The 19,947-nt window shown below is 47.5% G+C and overlaps 2 protein-coding genes across 2 annotated transcripts in view; both read left to right on the plus strand.

Annotated features, from left to right (window-relative positions):
* Positions 1-19,947, plus strand: part of LCT (lactase) — a 76,771-nt gene that overhangs the window by 52,756 nt on the left and 4,068 nt on the right. The window contains exons 11-14 of the mRNA XM_075530037.1: positions 1,480-1,678; positions 6,406-6,608; positions 9,395-9,504; positions 10,390-10,524. Of these exons, the coding sequence (XP_075386152.1) occupies positions 1,480-1,678; positions 6,406-6,608; positions 9,395-9,504; positions 10,390-10,524 (647 nt within the window). The remainder of the gene's footprint in view (positions 1-1,479; positions 1,679-6,405; positions 6,609-9,394; positions 9,505-10,389; positions 10,525-19,947) is intronic.
* LOC142424758 (sphingosine kinase 1-like) lies at positions 10,544-18,650 on the plus strand. Its single transcript, XM_075530103.1, has 3 exons — positions 10,544-10,582; positions 17,085-17,356; positions 17,391-18,650. Exons 1-3 carry the CDS (start codon positions 10,544-10,546, stop codon positions 18,535-18,537), a joined length of 1,458 nt encoding a protein of 485 aa, XP_075386218.1. The 3' UTR covers positions 18,538-18,650.

A 19,947-nucleotide genomic window follows, 5' to 3' on the forward strand; every position in this document is an offset into this window, starting at 1 on the left:
CATCCCACCCTGGGACCATTTTAAACAAAGAACTATAAAGTAACAGTTCTGTGTGAACTATGGGTTTCCTCTGCGGAAGGAAATGAACGGAGCTTCTACACCTCCCCAACCAAGCCTAATCCCTACACTGCAACCCCTGTCCCTCAAGGCCCAACAGAGGATAGCTTTCTTCAGATGAAAGTGCTGTCCTGCTTCTTGTCCTCTGTCTGCCTGCACTACTGGAGCAGGTCAGCCGGGCGGGGTTTGATGCGGTGTGTTCTGTGACAGACAGACAGGGCAGAGCTGCTCTCCGCCAAGGCCACAGCACTGTCTGAAGGACAGCAAGGTTCTTCATGTGTAACGAGACCAGAACACCATCAGAGAGGACACACCTCAGGGTCAAACAGCATTCGTGGTAGAGCTTCAGAGTGCTGGGACACCACCAAAGGAAGGGTGGTGTGGGCAGCGAATGCTTCAGGGGGTTGTGGATTTCGAATGCAGAGAAAGGTCTGGGTGCTAGGCGATGGAGCAAAAGTGGGCAACACAACACCTGTGGACTACATTCCCCAGAACTCCTTGGCACCCAAGGAAATTTCAGAGAGAGAGAGAAAGGATTTCTTCTTCCTGGGGATTTCTAAATCAAAATCTCTTGGGATGAGCTCTGTCTTCCAAAAGCAAAGCTTTCTCTTAGTTAAGACAAGAACCTAATTTCAGTAACAGTAGGAGGTAAAGGGCAAAGACAACGAGAGACTTGAGCCTGAGCTGAGGATAGGTAGCACCCAATGGGGCTGAGATCAAAGGAGAGGCTGGCCTGGCCATGATGGAGTCTCTTGGGAGTCAGTCAAGGGAAGACCAGGAGAGTAGAAAAGCCACCCCATGGACCGGCTGCCACAGAGAAGGGTTCTCAGTGTCACAGGAAGGGCTTAGGGCTGTCTCCTTACAAGTAAAGTTCTAAATCACTAGCATTTCCGATCTGCCACTCAAGGAAGCTCTCCCAGGGTGCGCGTCATGTGCTGTCCAGGTGACCGAGGCCCACAATGCTCAGGGGAAAGGTGGAGTGGAGGGGCCCGTGCTTGAGCCCAGGGTCAGCCATCTAACACAGAGCAAAAACCAGATTCAAGCCCAATGTTACCGCATCCAGATATGTGAATTTCTCACTCCTGGATACTGCTCCCCTCTCCACCCCCACCCTCCCTAGGAAAAAAACCCAAACATTTTTCTCTTTTTATCCCGTAAGTTATTCTCAGCTTTAGCAACAGGTCTTTATGCTGGGGTATATAATGTCAGTACTCTCTCTGCCATCAAGTCAATGCTGACTCATAGCGACCCCCTGTGGATTTCTGAGACTGTTACTGGGGGAGGGAGCCCCTGCTTTCTCTCTTGGAGCTGCTGGAGGTTTTGAACTGCTGACCATGCAGATCACAGCCCAATGTTTTACCACAACACCATGCCAAGCCTGGAGACAGAGCTGACGGGATTACTGCTCTGGCTTCTTCACAGGTGACCATTTACCACTGGGACCTGCCCCAGGCGCTGCAAGATGTCGGTGGCTGGGAGAATGAGACCATCGTCCAGCGGTTTAGAGACTATGCAAATGTGCTCTTTGAGCGGCTGGGAGACAAAGTGAAGTTTTGGATCACGCTGAATGAACCCTTTGTCGTCGCTAGCCAGGGCTATGGCTACGGGACTGCAGCTCCAGGTAAGGAGCCCAGCCTGACTTGTCTGCTCTTTGAAATGGGGGGGGGGGGGGGGGAAGGCCTCAGAAGCCTGGCCTCTTCCTCAAGGAACTAGGAAGTTCCAGGTCCCCTAGAAGCAGGAAAGGACGCTTCACCTGGCAGTGCAGGTCCACAGTGGGCCTTCCACAGTCCCCGCATCGCAAGGGTCGGATCACTTTGTTGGCTGGCCTGAATTCCTTTAACAACAGTCAAACCAGACTTGAACCAACAGGAGGCTATTCATGGCCTGAAGACGCACTTAGAAGTCCCTGCATTGTGACACAGAGAAACAGAGTATGTTTGATCGTGGAGGAATTGTCTGGTCCTTGCTGAAGGTTGTATTATATCTTACTACTTTTACAAAGCACACAAAAAACTGATTCCAAAACACTTTTGAATTTTAAGGTTTTAAGAAGGGATGGTGGACCGGTGGACCTGTTCTTGCCCCCTTGAGAAATCTCCAATTCCCCTCTCCTGTAGTTCTGAGCTTCTGAGCGTACATTTGTGTTCACCCAAATTGAACAAAGCAACCAGGCTTCCCATTCAACACTTCACGCACATTTTGATCCGTGACCCTGATTGCAATCCGTCAAGGTAACAAACAGCGGTCTCCCTACTTCCTCCCTGATTCCCTGCTTCCAGTCATTTCCATCCCTTCCTGCCTTCTGAACTGTGTCTCTGGGCAAATGCTGTCCCTTTGATCTTGTATCAGTGTGTCTTTTTCTTTCTTTCTTTTCCTTTTTAAAAAAAATACTTTTATTGGGGGCTCTTACATCTCTTATAGCAATCCAGACATTCCTCCAGTGTGTCAAGCACATTTGCCCAGATGCCGCCATCATCATTTTCAAAGCATTCTCTTCCCACTTGAGCCCCTGATATCACCTCCCCATTTCTTCCCCCTCCCTCCCCCACCCGCCTTCCCTCACAAATCCTTGATAAGTTATAGATTATTATTTCCATATCTTACATCGTCCTCCATTGCCCCTCACCCACTTTTCTGTTATTCGTGCCCCTGGGAGGAGGTTATAGTTTGATCCTTGAGTGTTTGTTTTAAATAGTGTTTCAACTGCTCCAATGTGTCCAAGGGTGCTTGGACCCTTGAACCACAAAATGGCCAGCAGAAAGCAAAGTTTATTTGGAAAAGGAAGAAAAGCATCTGACACCGTCGAATGAACTGTCTAGGACCAGGGGCTTGTATCAGGTGTGAGGCACTTGACCTGTCTGCATCTCTGGGTTAGGAATGGACGAATTCCAGCAACGGTCCTATTTCACCGGTCCAATCCTAACCCTGGCCATACTGTCCCTCATCTGGGTCTGGGCTGGGCATGAACAGGGAAGCACGCATGCAGCTGTTAGCAAAAAGTCTTGGGTTTGATGGCCTTGGAGTTTAGAATCAGCCTAGGAGTCTGATGCCTACAGGTTTAAGATGAGATTGCCCCAGGCTGCTGAGATCCCTCTTTCAGATATCCTGCCCTCCCAGCCTCTCCCCTCACTCTGCCACCTGTGGGCGCTCCATCTCTCAATGGTCTTCCAATAGTGCTCCCCTGCAGCCCACCCCCAGGCTAATGTTCACCTTATAGGCCTGTCTATGCGTTGGGTGAATCTTGAGCTCAGCTCCATGCTGGAAGGGTGTCTCAGGGCCATAATCTGGAGGAGTCCACCAGTCTCTAGCAGAACAGTCATCTGTTCTTTATTTTTGATCCACCCCTCCCCTCCCCGGGCACTCTATCTAGGATTTTCTAATGTGGTCCCTTTCAGAGGAGTTGGCAGTGGTAGCCGGGCACCACCTACTTCTCCTGATCTCGGAGTCATGGAGGCTGGGATCCAAGTGGTGCATTACTCCTATGGACGAAATGTTTCCATTTGTTTTGGGTTTTGTTTTTCCCGCTTCCTTACTCCAGACAGAGAAAAACCAATGATTTCACTTCTGATGGCTACTCACAAGTTTTTAAGGCCCAATCTTGAACGTAGAACATTATCTTTGGGGACTGTTATGCCAACTGACCTTGAAATCCTCCAAGACTATGGTCCTGAACCCCCAGGCCCAGTGACTCATTCCCTTAAGGTGTTTTGCTATGGTTGAGTTCTCATAATTACCCCTGTGTGCTCTGTATGTACATCTGTAGAAACAGCCTCTCCCAACGCTCTCTGTGCATTCATAGTTAGAGACCATCCATCTTTTCAAGGCTATAGTTGGTTATGATCTACACAGTCAAATGCCTTGGCATAGTCAATAAAATAAAAGTAATCATCTTTCTTTGCTTTGAGTCAAGATCTGTCTGGCATCAGCAATGATAACGCTTTTTCCACACCCTCTTCTGAACCTGGCCTAAACCTCTGTCAGTTCCTTGTCAATGTACTGCGGCAACCATTGTTGAATGATCTTCAGAATTTTATTTGCATGTGGTATTAATGATATTGCTCTACATTTTGAGCATTCTGTTGGATCACCTTTCTTTGGAATGGGTACAAATATGGATTTCTTCCAGTCCGTTGGCTTAGTAGCTGTCTTCCAAATTTCTTGGCATAGACAGGTGATTGCTTCCAGTGCTTCATCAGCTTGTTGAAGCTTTTCAGTTGGCATTCCATCGATTTCTGAAGCCTCATTTTTGGCTAATGCTTTCAGTACAGCCTGGACTTCTTCCTTCAGCACCGCTGGTTCTTGCTCATATGCTACCTCTTGAAATGGTGGGATTTTAACAAGTTCTTTTTGGCAGAGATTCTGTGTGTTTGTTCCATCTTCTTTTGATGTTTCCTGCATCTTTCAATTTGTGACCATAGACTCTTTCAATATTGCAACCCGAGCCTTGAATTTTTCAGTCCTTTCAGTGTAAGATATGCTGAGTGTGTTGGTTTCATATTGCTTCCTCTTAGGTTTTCTAACTCTAGGTCTTTGCACATTTCATGGCATTTTACTTTGATTTCTCAAGCAGCTCTGTGAAATTTTCTGTTCAACTCTTTGACTTCACTTCTTCCATTTGCTTTACCTCTTCTATGATGAAGATCAAGCTTCAGAATCTCTTCTGACGTCCACTTTGATCTTTTCTTTCTTCCCTGTCTTTTTACTGACCTTTTGAATCTTTCATGGATGATATTCTTGATGTCCTCTCATAGTTCATTAGTCTTCTGTCATTAGTGTTAAATGTGTCAAATCTATTGAGATGGTCTCAAAATTCAGACAGAATATACTCAAGGTCATATCTTGACTCTCATAGACTTGTTTTAATTATCTTTCACTTCAGTCTGAACTTATGTATGTGCAAATGACGTTCTGTTCCACAATCAACCCCCAACCTGATTTCAGCTGATGATATTGAGCTTCCCACAGAGAGTCAATTTCATTTCTGTGCATTTCATCTGGAGAAGTCCACGTCTGTAGCTTCTGCTTGTTTTGTTGAATAAAGGTATTTCCTATAGAGAAGTCATTGGTTTGCACAATTCTATCATGCGATCTCTACTTTCGTTTCTGCCACCAAGGCCCTATTTTCCACCTACCATTCCCTTCCCTTTGTTCCAAACTTTTGCATTCCAGTCACCAATAATCAACAGTGCATCTTGATTACACGTTTAATTTCAGACAGAAAGTAATTTTAGAATTCTTCAGGTTTTTCATCAGAAGCTTTAGTGGTTAGTGTATACATTTGAATAATAGTTATATTGACTGGATTTCCTTGGATGCGGGTAGATATTGCTCTATCACAGACAGCATTGTACTTCACGCTAGATCTTGAAATGTCCTTTTTGAAGATGAGTGTGACTCCTTGACAATCACAGAAGTGCCGGGACTGATGCTGACGACTAAGAGACAGTAGAGGTGAGGTACCCACTCCAGGGGAGCCATAATACTAGGGACAGGAAAGCATTAAGAACACAGAGATAAGAAGGGCAGGATAGTACTGGCGCCTGTAGGGAGGATTTAAGTTTGAGTAGGGTGGGGAATGCTGACCTTCCGGTCATAAGGATGTTTCTAGTCACCAAGCACCAGTGTGTATGTTTGTGGAGTCCTGGACAAGCAGAGCCCGCTATCTGGTTCCTGCCCCAATCAGAATACTGCTTGCAATGATTTTTAAAGGTCATGCTGGGCTAGGTCCATTGGCAGTTCACTGTGCGGTATGGCTCCGTGTTCACTCCTCTTTTTATACAGTCTCTTCCTCTGATTGGGATTGGAGCCATTTCTTCATCCTTTCCTATCCTTTGAAGCGTTCAGGCTTAGGATTGCCCTCTGTATCCATAATAGGTTTCTCGGGTCTCTGTTGTGAAGGGTCTGGTCTACCATCTTGGCCACCAATCCCCCATCAAGTCTGTTTTCAAGCTTCAGTTCCACAGGAGGCTCCAAAGAGCTCCCGGATGGCCACTTGTGGGGCACACACGGTTCCGTGAATTTTGTCTGAGGCCTACGTCACTCTTTTAGGGAAAAGGGCCTGGAGACCAACATGTATGAACTGCCTCTGTCTGCCAACGTAGGGCTCAGGGCTTCACAGATATACTTTGATCTCTGTCTCACAAGAATTCTACAGTGCCTACTTTACAGAAAGGCTACATTATTTGCCCAAAGTTACAAAGCCAGCTAAGAAGTGGAGGAGCCAGGCTTTGAATTCCAGTTGCCCTAACCACAACACCTGTACTCATAAACAAATGGCAGACACCTGCGGGCAGAGTAACCCTCTCAGCTACCGTCCCTCTCCACTGACAACCACGTCTGTGTTTCCAGGGATCTCCTTTAGACCTGGCACTGCCCCCTACATTGTCGGCCACAACCTAATAAAGGCTCATGCTGAGGCCTGGCATCTATATAACGACATGTACCGTGCCAAGCAAGGGGGAATCATTTCCATCACCATCAATAGTGACTGGGCTGAACCCAGGAACCCCGCCAACCAAGAGGATGTGGAAGCAGCCAGGAGATACATGCAGGTTTGTTTTTCTTTGTGAAACTCTCTCTTTTTTTTTTTTTAATAAATCATTTTACAGGGGGCTCTTACATATATTATAACAAACCATACTGGAGAACTATTCTTATTTCCCCATTTTCTCTCCTCTCATGGTCTAATGTGAATAAAATTATATTGCAAATCAAAGACTTTAAGATTTACATCGGTTTTGCAGTTACTTGATTTTGTGAGCTTGGGGAAAAGCAGCTAACCGTGCTGTACTTCAGTTTTCTCATCTGTAAACTGGACGTGCTCTGCCCAGCATACAGGTTCAGTATGATGACGTGATTTGAGCTCTATGGAGTAGGGGCTGTCTTTTAAGTCTTGTGAAATTATTTAAGCGTGTCATCCTCACCGGATGTAAGATGGGCTTAACGTTCATTAATAGAAAGGCATTCCATCCCTTTCATCTTTCTGGTTTGAGTGTGGTGTTCAATAGAGCTGGGATGCAATGCCAGGCTTTGCCTCTAGATGTCATAATCTAAGCTTACCTGTTTCAAGGTAGAAATTTTGTAAGGAGCCCTGGTGACTTAGCAGTTAATTAATTGGCTGTTAATTGAAAAACTAGGATTTTTAACCTAGCAGACAGTCCAGAACGACATGATCTGCTTTTATAAACACTGCAGCCTGGGAGCAGATCTACTCTGCCCTGGAAGGGCTCCATGAGGTATTTTGATTCAGTGGCGATGGGTTGGATTTGGGATTTTAAATGTATTGGGAGTGTATTAGTGCCCCTAATTTACCAATGCCTGGGGTTTAAACATTAAGTATATGCATATTTTGGTCTGGGAATTTTGCCCTATTACTACTCTGTAGGAAGAAGAGATACCAGTAAACAGAAACCAAGTTAGCTAGCCTACCCTTGTTTTGATCTGAGTCCCTAATAAGAAAAGTAAAAAGGTTATAAAAGAGAGAGAGAGAGAGAAGTAAAAGGATATAAACTCTTTCCCACATTTCAGCATCAAGGAAGAAATACCAAGAGGGCTCTTTCTCCATAGTTTCACTTTTGGTTCTGTGGTGGAGCTGCCTGACTGTGGCCCTCTTTCTGGGGGGACACCATTCCTGACTCCTAGTGACTTTATGTAGCGTTTACAGGAAAAGAGAGCCTCCTCTTTCTCCCATAGAGTGGCTGGTGGGTTTGAACCTCTGACTTTGTGGTTAGCACCAGCATCAAACCCACAGCAGCACCAGGGCTCCTTTGGGAGTACTGGAGCCTTGATTTGCCTAGTTCTTTAGAAGGGAACTTGAAAGTGGTGGTCAAATAAGTCAATACAAACAAGGGCCAGATTTTCACCTTGTGAGCCAGCTGGAGAAAAGGAAGCTTAAAACAAAATAAACACACCCTTCATTTCAGACTCACTTAACTCATGAAGTAGAACAATAATTGGTTTTACTGAAATCAAGACCCCAGACTTTAGGAAATGTTAGATTGTAGATTAGATCGAACATCATTGATATTGGTGACGTGATACTGTAGCTCAAGATAGGAAGATCTGCTTCTGGAAAAAATATGTGGGTGCATTTAGACTTCTTTCACAGGGAATGTATACTTCAGACTTCATGTCTGACTTTATTTATAATGGAAGGCTACCTCCACTCCACATTAGGCATGAGGCAACAGGCAAGGGTAGGATTTGGTGAGATAGGGGACGCTCCCCAAATATATAGCACAGTAGTATTTGGATGCTGTGTTAGGCAGGGTTGACTAGAGAAACAAATCCATATATATATCAAGAAAGCATCCCGGCTTCGTCCAGATTAAGTCTGTAAGTCCGGTGCAAGTACCTGTGCAGTCACATGCAGTCATGCAGGACGCAGGAGGATTCCAGGCCAGTGAGTGCAGGGTTGTGTGGATCCAAGGTCAGTGGAGGCCTGGCAGGGCCCCAGCCACTTCAGGGCCAGTGGCAGAGAGAAAGGGAGAGGAAGAGGTATCCTCCTTATGAGAAGGCCACACCTGCAAGGACACAGCTTCAGGCTGTGACGCGATGGACAGTTTTGACGCCACCCCCAGCCAGAAGTGTTTGGCTGCCATAAACCATCAGACACCCACAGATGCCCTGGGTTCCCCTGATTCAGAATGGCCTAACACATTGCTGCGCAGCCCATTCTGACTCGTGGCGACCCCTCGAGTCAGAGCAGACTGTGCTCCACGGGGTTTTCTACTGCTGACTTTTCAGAAAATCACCAAGACGTGTTCCCAGGTGCCTCCAACCTTTCCTTTCAGCTAACTCTTGGCGCCGCCCAGAGACTCCAACGATGACTTAAACTGCCTCAAAAGAAAACAGATGGGACATTTTCCCATTTTCCGGCTGTGAGTCCAAAGCTCATGTTGGATTATCTTGTGCTTAGAAAGCCCAGAAGGCACTCCTTCCAGAAAGGTCTGGTTGGTGCACAGGAATATGGAGAGGAGGGCAGGGCTCTGCTGTGAGAGGGCAGGGGGCCTGCGGGCTGCTGGCTCCCTCCTCTTCTGTAGGTGGCACAGAGAGGAGGGCGCGAGACAGCATTTGCTGGGCGCCAGAGCCCATTCAGTCCCCCCCCCTCCAACATGAAATGACCCGAAGCACAGCAAAAGTGCAGCTGAGAAACATAAACACAGGTGCAGAGACTTGCACGCACGGAGGCCGTGCCAGGCAAACTGGCATCGGGAAAATAAGAGTTCAAGATTGGGAGCTGGGAAAGAAAGGGGGACTTCTGAGGTAGTGACCTCTAAGTAAGGATGTTGATGTCTCTTGGTTGTTCTACCTGACTGTCCCACAACCCTACCTGCAGTTTATGGGAGGCTGGTTTGCACATCCAATCTTCAAGAATGGAGATTACAATGAGGTGATGAAGACACGAATTCGTGACAGGAGCTTGGCAGCTGGCCTCAGCAAGTCTCGGTAAGTCCCTGCACCCACCCGCGGCCAGGAGAGTGTCAGCTGGCCGAAGCCTGGTCGGCGGTGGCAAAGGCGGCCGTGGGTGGACAGATTCACAAAGACATGGCGTGGGCCAGTTACCTCACTTTCTTCTGAGCCTCCCTGCTGTGTAAAGCTCTAAGCCCAGGCCCTGGCACTTCCAAGCACCTGACAAGCCAGTTGCTATGAGGTGGTTAGTCTTCCACAAATCTTTCCCATGGGCTCTCGCTCTCAACAACCCTGTTGCTTCACCCCAAGAACAAATTCCCTAGCTACTCTGCATCTTCCTGCAGCACTCTGTGAAATAGCAATGGGTCACTGCCAGGCATGTCCCTTTGAAATATGTGGTTATCAGGTGATGACTGTTTGCACCAATACAGCCCTACTGTGTGACGTCATCCCTCGCCCTCTCTCGGAAGGCAGAGCAACAGCAAGCGCTGCCCTATCTTTTCTATTTCCTACTTTAAGAGGAGTATACAGAGACCCAGAGACTAGGCAAGGCGCTAAGAGATGCAGAAAAAAAGCAGGCAGCCGGGCTCCAGGACCCACTGGGTTGACCTGAGATTAGTGGTGTCGTGTGAAAGGGGACAAGTGATGGTCACCAGGGACATACTCATGGAGCTCATGAAGCTGCAACCAACTAAGCCAGGGAGAATGAAAGGGGCTCCTAAGATGTGGATCCTGACACAGCCGTCCCCCTAAATGTCCCTGCAGAATCCAGCGGCACAGCTTGATCAGGGTTCCCACCAGCACAACGCACAGTGCAGCCCTCTAGGCATGACCAGGCATCTGGGGGCTGGTGCCCGCCCGCCCATTGCCTTCCCTTCTCTTCTCAATGCGTGGTTCTGCCTGAGTAACTCTTGCCACCAGGCTCCCGGAATTTACGGAGGCTGAGAAGAGGAGGATCAACGGCACCTATGACTTCTTTGGGTTTAATCACTACACCACTGTCCTGACCTACAACCTCAACTATGGTTCCTGGATCTCCTCCTTTGATGCAGACAGGTGAGCCTGCCCGCTGGGCATGGGAACAGCTGAGAAAACGTGCTGCACTGGACGGTGGGTAAGAGCATAGGGACCCTTCTCAGAGGCAGCGAGTCAGACCCTAGGACAGAACTTCTTACCGGCGGCGGTTCCTGAGAGCTTGGGCAGGTGGCACTGCTGGAGTGGAAGATCCCTGTTTCCCCCACCCAACCAGAATGTACACAGCCCCCTCCTCAGGTTTTCATGGGCTGAGTCCTGACGGCTGACTGCGCTCTGAGGACAGGACTCCAGCGCCCACATCAGAGACTGGAGAAACGCATGTCCCTCATCCGCCCCTGACTTCCCAGGGAAGAGGGGTGAGCCCGGCCTCACACTCTCATGCCCCGTGATCTTCCGCTGCCACGCCTACCCATCCTCATGGCAGGTGCTCTGGGCGGTCAGATTTGCAACCAGGCTCCCATTCATGTCTTCCTATTCCTGCAACATGCCCTCCCACCCACTGATAGGCTCACACCACTCAGCCCATCCCTGTGGCAGGTCTTCCTGTGCAACCGGAGGTCCATGGCCACTTCAACAACCCCTACGCATCCACACACTCCCAGGACGAGTGGCATACATTCCCGCCACCACACTGGGGTCCTGAGACCTCCTTCCCTTTCCCTGCCATCGCATCTGCCCAGTGGTGCACCCACTTAATGACCAATGACCATCTGGTGATGGGTGGGTGTGCCCCATCCAGTGACTAGTGAGAACACTCCCGGGGCCAGTGAATGGTCAGAGACACATCACTTCACCATCAAAGTCAGTCACATCTTGACATGTGCTGTCTGCATCTCAGAGCTGCTAGTGCCTCATCCAATATGCACGCAGATGCAACATCACACCTTCCACACCCCCGTAATTCCTGCAGGTCATGTGTTCTTGCACTGAAGCCCTTTGATCCTCTACCAGCTACCGAGAACCTGTTTCATTCATGTGCAGTGCGTTTATCCCATCCATTTCAGCAGCACTACCTCATTGGATAAAGAGACCTACTACTAGAACTTCCAGAGAATTCACTAACCGCTAGTACCAACTCAGACAGACCCCACAGTCACATAAGGACTGTGAAAGGACCTTGACCACCAAATCCTTGTCATCCCCTATCAGGGAAAGACTCTGCTCCCTCACCTCCACCCAATCTGGCCAGGGAAGACATCAGAGTCTACATACAGATGATTAACTTGTGTGTGCGATCCACCATTTCTACTAGCATGAGTGAACCATGGGCAGGTCACGGATACTATCAAAGTCCCACATACATCAGAACCATAAAACAACAATGGAAATAATATAAAGGAAGAGAGATTCTATAAAGAGGGGAAGAAACAAACTCAGCATACATAAAGACAAAACAAAAAATCAGTACATAACAAGCATTCATACAATCAATCAATCAACACCTTAATGCTTCAGAGATAGCAGATGATAACAAATCATATGAAAAAATTATCTAGCTCAAACAAGTGAGCAAAACAAGCAGAAAACCTTCATGAGGAAAAATGGTACGTTAGTAGTAAAATGATTAGTGGTAGATGAGAGAAACAAATCCATAGTAACTCATATGTGTCTAAGAGAGTTCTAAACAAGGGTAATTGAACATTAAGAAAGCATCCCAACCCAATCCAGTCCAAGCCCATAAGTCCAATGTTAGCCTGTATGTATGATACTGATCTACAAAGTCCTCTTCAGACTCACAAGACACATGCAACGATGCCGAATGCAGGGCAGTCACAGTCCAGTGGGTAGAAAGTCCTTGGATCCAGTGGTGTACGCAACTCAGCGCTGCAGGGGTCTCCACGTGGCTTCTCAAGGTCGAGGGTTCTGGCTGCCTCAGGCTAGGCCCATGTGGCTTCTCCTCAGGCACGTCTCGCAGGGAGTCAGCCATGTCAGCACAGAGTCTCCACAATAAGTGTCTTCTGCCTCTAAGAAAGAAAATGCCGGAGTTCCCAGAATTCTCAGGAGAACGTCATGCCCACACAGAGGCCTCACTGGTTATATCTTGATTGACAGGCCAGACTCCCACCCCACCCCCCATCCCCGCCTTCACTCGTAATCTTCTCAAATTGACACCAGATTATGTTACTACCATAAATGGTAATAGAACTACCTGATAAGAGTTTCAAAAGATTTATATAGGATTGTAAGAGAGATCATGGAAAATACAGACAACTCCTAGGAGAATTCAGGAAAACAATATGAGAAAATTACACAACAGACTATTAGAAATCCTACAAAAGCAATAACTAGAAATCTAGATTTACAATAAATTATCAGAAATAAATAACTCAATGGAAGGACACAGAAGCAGAACTGAAACAATGGGAGAGAGAATCTATGAAATAGAGGGAGGGGGGGAAATCCTTGCTACTGATCTATTTGAGGAATAATCAGAAAAAAAGAAGAAAGAAAAATGAAGCAATTCCACGAGTTATGTGGGGCAATATCAAGGGAAAGAAATGACTCATACTTGGGATTCCGGAAGAAGAGGAATAAAGGAGAAGGAGGGGAAGACACAGAGGAAATTGTTGAAGATTTATTGACCGGAAACTTTCCAAATATGAAAGATGAGAAGACTTCCAACAAGAAGCTTAACAAATCCTATCCTGATCTACTCTAAAAGAAAGTCACCACTACATATTATAATCAAACTTTCCAAAGACAGACACTTCAGAGAGCAGCTCCTGACGAATCATGATAAGAGGGCCAATAAGACTAAGCACTGATTCTCAGAAGAAATTGCAGGCCAAGACGGGGATGGCATATAAATGGGATTCAAAATGTTTGTGAAAAATGGAATGAAAATATAGTGGAATTTGTTCACACACATTTTGAAGTCTTTTCCTATAAAACCCAGAAAGACAAGAATTGCCAACCAAGAATCATATATCCAAATTTTGTTTAGCTTATAAAAGGTTCAACTTGAACAGAAATGTTGAGAGCTGTCTATTTGAGATCAAACTGACAGCAGCAGCTCCAAAAAGATTCAGCAGAAACTTTAGGGGGACAGTGAGATTATGTTAATGAGAAAGGAATGGTGAAGAAGAGGAAGATGAGAAAAGTGGCACAGCTCAAGAAATGTAACCATTGTCACTGTAGTTTATATGTAAAAATTGTTGATTCGGGGTATGTTTTGCTATTTATATTTTCAATAGCAAAATAAAACTTAAAGAAAAAATTCTCAAAAGCAAAACAAGGCTGAAAAATTGAAAACAAGGAACCAGAGATGCCAATCTGTAAACAACAGCAACTTCCAAGCAAAAATGGGGAATGGTGTCCTTGATGCACACCTTCCCGACACGATCGCTGAAGACAAAGCAGGTGCATAAGCAAAGGTGGTGAAGAAAGCTGATGGTGACCAGCTATCAAGAGATATAGCATCTGGGGTCTTAAAGGCTTGCAGGCAAACAAGCAGCCATCTAGCTGAGAAGCATCAAAGCCCACATGGAAGAAGCACACCAGCCTGTGTGACCACGAGGTGTAGAAAGGACCAGGTATCAGGCATAAAAAAACCAAAAAAATCATATCAGTGGGTACCCACCTTCCCGATATCACTGAAGACAAATGTGTGCAAAAGCAAATGTGGTGAAGAAAGCTGATGGTGCCTGGCTATCAAAAGGTATAGTGTCTGGGGTCTTAAAGGCTTGAAGATAAATAAGCGGCCATCTAGCTCAGAAGGAACAAAGCCCACCTGGAAGAAGCACACCAGCCCGTGTGATCACGAGGTGTCAAAGTGTTCAGGTATCAGGCATCAAAGAACAAAACATAATATTGTAAATGAGGGTGAGAGCAGAGTGGAGACCCAAAGCCCATCTTTAAGCAACTAGACACTCCCTTACAGAAGGGTCATGGGGAGGAGACGAGCCAGTCAGGATTCAGGGTAGGAACAATGAAGCATACAACTTTCCTCTAGTTCTTAAAATGCTTCCTCCCCCCATTATCATGATCCCAAGTCTACCTTACAAATCTGGCTGGACCAGAGGATGTACGCCGGTACAGATAGGAACTGGAAACGCAGGGAATCCAGGGTGGATGATCCCTTCAGGACCAGTCATGAGAGTGGCAATACCTGGAGAGTGGTGGGAAGGTAGGGTAGAAAGGGGGAACTGATTACAAGGATCTACATATAAACTCCTCCCTGGGGGATGGACAACATAAAAGTGGGTGAAGGGAGACATCGGACAGTGTGGGATATGACAAAATAGCAATAATTTATAAATCATCAAGGGTTCATGAGGGAGGGGGAGTGGAGAGGGATGAGGGGAATGAGGAGCTGATATTAAGGGCTCAAGTAGAAAGCAAATGTTTTGAGAATGATGATGGCAACAAATGTACAAATGTGCGTGACACAATGGATAGATGTATGGATTGTGATAAGAATTGTATGAGCTCCCAATAAAATGATATTAAAAAAAAGAATGGGAGGAAAATGTAGAAAAAAATCCAAGTTATAAGTAAGACCAGAATTATTGAACTGCTAAAGACTGGAGGAACCTCTAGAATTCAGTCCTTGTAGTCTGGACCTGAAGTCACTCCCAGAAGTCATCTTTCAGCCAAATCATAGACTGGCATATAAAATAAACAGTACAATTCACGGGGAATGTGCATCGGTTCCTAACCCCTTGCAGGGAAAAAAGAAAATTACTCAGCACCCCCTGACAATTAAAATTTTTTACTATAGCCCATAATCCAGAATAAAGTGTAGGTATCTGCTTTTGCAGCCCTGCTGTGATCATTCCAGTGTCCTCCAGAGGTGGTTTTACCCACTTTGGGAAACACTAAGAATCAGATCAACTACTGGAGGTCATAGGGGCAACATTTGCCCAAAGCAAAGATGAGCAAGCAAGGAGGGGACCAGGGTAACTGGAGGGATGGAAACAAGGCAGGCAAAGTGGAATGGGGAGAATTCTGGCACATTCACACAGTAATCACTAACATCATGGAATAATTTGTATATTAAAGGGAAACTTACTTGCTGTGTAAACTCTTGCCTAAAATTCAGTAAAATGTTCAGATAAATAGGGGGAAAGGAGGTGCCTGGTTTCATGGATTTGCCTTTTAGATGTTAAGCCTTTAATCAGGAGATCCAGCTTGGGGGCTGTTCTACCCTAGCCCGTATGGTCTCAATGAGTCAGAATTGATCGACTGCAATGACTTTGGTTATGGTTTCAATGGCATATGGAGATTTAGCAAAGTTAGTCACCGTGTTTTGAAAGAGCAGCATTACATTATTTCTTTGTACTAAACTGTTCCTTCACTCTTTAGAGCGTAGTAAAGTTAGTTTCTGTGTTCAGACTTAGAGCTTACTCAAAGGTTTTATCTTTCTTTCCTGATTTCTTATAAATGTAATGGGTGTATATTATCTGTTTTTTTATACCTCACTGCTGAAACAACCTATCTGGAAATACTAGGATCTAATACACATTAACAATTATTTGAAGAAATGATTGAAATGTTTATTCCCTAACACTGTCTAGAAGATCAATGGAAAAGTAACATAGTTGTTTTGTAATTTATGTGCAAAAGCAGGCAACCTTAAAATAATCCTATCTAAGCGTTAGAACAATGGCTACTCATCTATTTTCAGTTTCTTTTAATACAAGTTGCTAGGCGATAGAATTCAAGAACGTGCTGTACGTATTGCCTAGTGTACTTGCAATCTCTTAAAAGCAAAGCCTGTTACGCACGAAACCAAAACCAAACCACCAGCGATGACATCCGGAAACCAGCAGCATCTTGACATGGGTTCTGAGGAGACTGCCGGCTGGCCCCCACTCCAGAACACCATCTATTCACCCACTTTCCTTCACTCACCATTTAGTGCCTGTGAGCCCTGGAACTGTCTGCCAGGCTACAAAATTGACCGCTTTCAGTTCAACTGAGCAAGAAAAATCGTTACATAGAAAACAAAGCATGTTCCCCGCCACCCCCACCCCAAAAGTCTAAGAAGTAGCTAAATTGCTTTGTCTTTATATGTAATGCATAATCTTGACCTGTTCATGTGTCTGTGTCCCCTTAGCCTTCCCTCTTTGGCTGTCTGCTGCTCTCACCGTGCCCATCTCTACAGAAAGAGATGGGTCTTGGACCCAGGACCCAGAGTAAAGAACCCAGTGTTGTTCTTTAGGTGCTGCTGGGTCAGTTCTGCTTCAAGGCAGCCCTGAGCACAATAGAACACAACTCTCGTTGGTCATTACTAGGTTTGAGCTCACTCTTGCAGGCAGTGTCAGTCTTTTGCATTGAGGGTCCTCTCATTTGTTCACTGCCCCTCTGTTTCCAAGCATGATCTCCGTCTCCAGTGATGGGTCCTGCCTGATTGCATGTCCAAAGTATGTGAAACAAAGTCTTCCCACCCAAGCTTTTAAGGAACATTCTGGCTGTACTTCTTCTTACCCAAATTCTTTCTTTCTTCTGGAAGTCCACGGTATATTCTTTATCCACACCACAATTCAAACGCACAAATTCTCCAGTTTTCTTTACTCATTAACTAGCTCTCACAGGCATGAGGCCATTGAAAATATCTTGACGGAGAGCCGGAGGGATAGAGGCCCGGAGTCCGCTTCTGCCAGGCGCTCCGGGGGTGCTTCCTGCGCGGGGCCGATCCGGGACCAGATCTGGCTGCCGTCCGGAATGACACCGCGGGCGCCCCCACAGCCCCGGCCCCGGGCGGGGAGGGCGAGCCCCACAGCCGGCCCCGAGACGCCCGCCTGGACAGCTCCGATAAGGAGCTGAAGGCCGGAGCCGCTGCCACCCGCAGCACCGCGACCGTGCCGGGGACCCCCGGGCAGAGGGAGCGGGGGGTCGAGGTTATGGACCCAGGCTTCCCCAGCGGTGTGTCCCGTAGCCCGCTGTGCCGGACGCCCCCGCCGGTTGATCCCGCGTCCCTGCCGCGTGCTTGTGCTGTTGAACCCGCGAGCCGGCAAGGGCAAAGCCCTGCAGCTCTTCCGGAGCCGCGTGCAGCCCCTGCTGGTCGAGGCCGACGTGTCCTTCACGCTGATGCTCACCGAACGCAGGAACCACGCGCGGGAGCTGGTGCGCCAGGAGGAGCTGGACCACTGGGACTTGTTGGTGATCATGTCGGGGGACGGGGTGGTGCATGAGGTGGTGAATGGCCTCATGGAACGTCCGGACTGGCAGACAGCTATCCAGAAGCCCCTGTGTAGCCTCCCGGGTGGCTCTGCCAATGCCCTGGCCGCCTCCGTGAACCATTATTCAGGGTACGAGCAGGGGACCAACGAGGAGCTCCTGACCAACTGCACACTGCTGCTGTGCCGGCGGCTCCTGACACCCATGAACCTGCTCTCCCTGCACACGGCCTCGGGCCTGCGCCTCTTCTCTGTGCTCAGCCTGGCCTGGGGCTTCATCGCCCATGTGGACCTGGAGAGTGAGAAGTACCGGGCCCTGGGCGAGGTCCGGTTCACCCTGGGCACCTTCCTGCGTTTGGCCTCCCTGCGTACCTACCATGGCCGGCTGGCCTACCTCCCGGCCGGGGCTGCTGCTGCCAAGATGCCGGCTGTACCTATCCTGGACCAGAGCGGCCCCGTGAACACGCACCTCGTGCCTCTGGACCGGCCGGTGCCCGCCCACTGGACGGTGGTGCCCGAGCAGGACTTTGTGCTGGTACTGGTGCTGCTGCACACCCACCTGGGCAGTGACATGTTCGCGGCGCCCATGGGCCGCTGTGCGGCCGGCACCATGCACCTGTTCTACGTGCTGGCAGGTGTGTCCCGGGCCATGTTACTGCGTCTCTTCATGGCCATGGAGAAAGGGAAGCACATGGAGTGTGACTGCCCCTACCTGGTGCACGTGCCCGTGGCCGCCTTCCGCCTGGAGCCCAGGAATGGGGCAGGAGTGTTCACTGTGGACGGGGAACTGATGGCCAGTGAGGCTGTGCAGGGCCAGGTGCACCCAGACTACTACTGGATGGTCAGTGGCTGCACGGAGCCTGCGTCCAGGCAGGGGCCTCCACAGATGCCACCTTCACGAGAGCCCTTGTGACTCCTAGGGTCTCGCTGTGCCTTAGTCCCCTCCAGCCCAACTCTGCAGCCGGCCAGGGACACTCCCAGGGGAAAGAGGAACCGGAGGGCCACCCCAGAGAGGAATCCAATAAAGTGACATCCCCCCCCCCAAAAAAAAGAAAATATCTTGACGTGGGTCAGGTGGAACCTAATTCTGTCTGCAAGGTGACATCTTTTGTTTTTAATACTTTAAAGGGGTCTTTTGCAGATTTGGTCATGTGATTTAAAAAATAATTTTATTGGGGAAGCTTACAGTTCTTATAACAATCCATACATCAATTACATCAAGCATATTTGTACATATGCTGCCATCATTTTCTAAACATTTTCTTTCTCTTTGAGCCCTTGGCATGTATCAGCTCCTCTTTGTTCCCTCCTTCCCTGCATCGTGATCCCTTGATAAATTATAATTGTTATTTTCATATCTTACACTGACCACTGTCTTCCTTCCTGCATAGTTTCTGTTGTTCTTCCCCCTATGAGTGGGGGGATAATGCATCGATCATTGCGATTGGTTTCCCCTTCCTCCCCTCCTCTCTCCACTCTCCCTACCTTAATGGTATCACAACTCCCATTTCTGTTCCTGGGGGGTTTATATGACCGCTCAGGTCATCAGAACTGAAAGGCAGGACTGGGGTCACGATGGTGGGGAGTGAGGATGCCTCAAGGAACCAGAGGAAAATTGTATGTTTCATCAGTGCTAATACTGTGCCCTGGTTGACTCATCTCTTCCTTGTGACCCTTCTCTGAGGGGATGTCCCATTGTCAACAGATGGGTTTTGGATCTTAACTCCAACTCTCATGTTCTCAGCAATGTTTGTTTTGGGTCTTCTGATGCCTTTTACCTGATCCCTCAACACCTCATGATCACACAGGCTGGTGTGCTTCTTCCATGTAGGCACGTTGCTTCTCTCCTATATGGTTGCTTGTTTAATTTCAAGCCTTTAAGACCCCAAACACTCTATCTTTTGATAGCCGGGCACCATCAGCTTTCTTCACCACATTTGCTTATGAACCCATTTTGTTTTCAGTGATAAGCTGGGTGAGCATCACAGAATGCCAGGTTGCTAGACAAAGTGTTCATGCGTTGAGGGAGTGTATGAGCAGAGGCCCCAAGTCCATCCACTTCCCCAATGTATGTACATATAAGTATATGTACATAGGCCAATACCTCTATTTTTATGAATAAATTTACACAAGTGCACACCTATGTTTATACTTCTATCCATACCTCTGCTTCCTAGATCTTCCCTGTTTTCTTTGACCTTCTTCCTATCCCGCCACCCCACTCACACTTGTCTCTTTAGTAATTCCTCTCAGCTAGATTGCTGTTGTTCCAACACCCCCAGGATCTTTACATCCTCCTTGTTGATTTTAATTCCCTAGTTGG

Source organism: Tenrec ecaudatus, chromosome 13 (assembly GCF_050624435.1).
Source record: "Tenrec ecaudatus isolate mTenEca1 chromosome 13, mTenEca1.hap1, whole genome shotgun sequence".
In the NCBI taxonomy this organism is placed as follows: domain Eukaryota; kingdom Metazoa; phylum Chordata; class Mammalia; order Afrosoricida; family Tenrecidae; genus Tenrec; species Tenrec ecaudatus.